Raw genomic sequence first — 2,314 nt, 5'->3', positions numbered from 1 at the left:
TATGAGCTCTGTATTTTGGTTGAGAAAATTGGGATCATATCATACATCCTATTTGTGGTCATCCTTCCATGTCAATAAACTCAGCTTTACTAGAATCATTTTTAAAGGCTGCAGAGCATTTCACTGTATTTACCATAATTCAAACTACCAATGAATATTGTGATGTTATAATAAAGTAAGAGATTCTCAAATTGTGGTCCAGGGACCCCTGGAGGTCCCTGAGATCCTTTCCCAGGGGATCTTCAAGCTCACAATTATTTTCACAATAATTCTAAGATGTTAATTATCTTTTTTATTCTCATCTTCTCACAAATGTGTAATGGAATTTTCTAAAGATTACATGATGTGTGAAAGCACAATGGACTGAATACAGAGCAGATATGACAATCTAGTTTCTTCTGTTAAGGCATTAAGAAGATTAAAAAGATAGAAAACAATGCATTAACAGTATCTGGAAAATGTGAAACAATGCTGCTCTTATTAAATTTGTTTTGGAAAACAGTTATTTCCAATTAAGAATATTTAGGTTATTTTAAAATAAATGATTATTTAAAAATGTTTACATTTTAATTTCTAGCAGGAATTAATAGATATAACCTACATAAACAAACTCTTAAGGATCCTCAAATAATTTTTAAGGGTGTAAAGGGTTCTGAGACCAAAAAGTTTCAGAACTGCCAGTACAAACAACGCCTTGATAGATATCTTTGTATATATCCTGCAGGAATAATTTTTACTATAAATTCCTGAAATTGCTGGGTCAATTTTTTTCTTACTTTTAGTTTTAAGGCTTTTACTTACTGTATTAAATTCCCATCCAGAGAGTTGAACCAATTATATTCCCATTATAAGTATATGAGATCCTTTCCCAGAAGATAGATCTTTCAAATACATTGACAAAACACCACTGACCAACAAAGATATTGGCAGATAGATTTTGGCTCCTTAGGCTTTTCAAATTGATAAAATATTCTTTGACATGTTATAAAGAACGAACTAGTCTTACACAGGAGGTCATACAATTAAACTGCTGAGTTCTTCAGAAGCAATAAAAAGGTTCATTAAAAGTTATCCTGACCTATCTTTATTTCCCCAAATAATCGAACTGACTAAAAATAAATGTAAGTTCTATATAGGTAGTTGTGGCTGGTTTTCTGGGCTTTTGCGTACTCGTTACCTGATAGTCCTTTCATCGCTGACTTTAGTCCGCAGTTTCTGCACAACATGGTCCACAAGATCAGACTCCAGCACACGTTTCTCTGTTTGCCTTTCCTTCTCGAAAGATTTAACCTTAAGAATGAAACAGATGCATCATTTCTGAAGCCAACAGGCTAAATCAGGATACCACAGTAAGACTACTCAACAGTGTAGGTTGGTGGTTCTTAACCAGGGGTGATTTTGCTCCCCACAGGACATTTGGTCATGTTTGGAGATATTTTTGGTTGTCACAGCTGTAGAGGGTATTACTGGTTTGTAGTGGGTAAAGGCTAGGGATGCTGCTAAACATCCTACAATGCACAAGACAGTAGCCCCCACAAAGAATTATCTGGCCCAAAATGTCAAAATATGGTTGTTGAAAAACCCTGGCCCAGAACAGCTTATCACAGATGACAGAACTAAATAAAAAGTCATGACAAACCAGCTCTTATTTCATTTGTTTCTTTCACATATTCTTCCCATTAAACATCCTTTAGTCAGTCACCAAAGTTTCTACAACCCCTCCCTCTCCCTTCCAAACAGAACTACTGTCATCTCACTTTTATGGTTCCTGCCCTCTCATCTTCGCTCTTATGGCCAGCGCCCAACATTGGCTTGGGATAGCCTGAATTTCTTCCCACTGCTATTCCTGCCTGCAATTCTCCCTCACTCCATTCCATGCTACACACCCCTGTAGGTTAATTTTTCTCATATACAACTCTGATGTCCCCTTCTGTACAAAACATACTCTGGCTTCTCAACAGCTGCTAAATAAAGTCCAAGTTCCTTGGGCATTTTGGCTCTCCATGATCTAGCTAGAACTATTCTCTCTTGCTGAAGTACCTTTCTTTACAATCCTGCTCCATCCAAAATAGACCATTGAGGATAATACCAGAATAGTTCTCTGCTAGCCAGCCTTTATCTTTGGGACAATCTGTTGAAAGAACTGCCAGTACCTTTGCTATTTGATCTGCTTAAAAGGCCCTTCAGCACCTACCTATATCCTGCCCATCCATAAGGATCCAACATAAATCCTACCTCTACCCCGAAGACTTCCTTGCTACCTCTGAAATAATCTCCCAGGCTGATGAACCCTCAGAGAACTTTCTCTGTAGGA

The 2,314-nt window shown here is 37.3% G+C and overlaps 1 protein-coding gene across 1 annotated transcript in view; it reads right to left on the bottom strand.

Moving 5' to 3' along the window:
- EIF2AK4 (eukaryotic translation initiation factor 2 alpha kinase 4) overlaps nucleotides 1-2,314 on the bottom strand; it is a 103,702-nt gene that overhangs the window by 11,198 nt on the left and 90,190 nt on the right. Inside the window, exon 33 of the mRNA XM_011355148.2 lies at nucleotides 1,178-1,290. Within this exon, the coding sequence (XP_011353450.1) occupies nucleotides 1,178-1,290 (113 nt within the window). The remainder of the gene's footprint in view (nucleotides 1-1,177; nucleotides 1,291-2,314) is intronic.

The sequence above is a fragment of the Pteropus vampyrus genome, unplaced genomic scaffold (assembly GCF_000151845.1).
Source record: "Pteropus vampyrus isolate Shadow unplaced genomic scaffold, Pvam_2.0 Scaffold19, whole genome shotgun sequence".
NCBI lineage: Eukaryota > Metazoa > Chordata > Mammalia > Chiroptera > Pteropodidae > Pteropus > Pteropus vampyrus.
The sequence above is the reverse complement of the archived record's forward strand: the minus strand, read 5'-3'. Positions and strand labels throughout refer to the sequence as shown.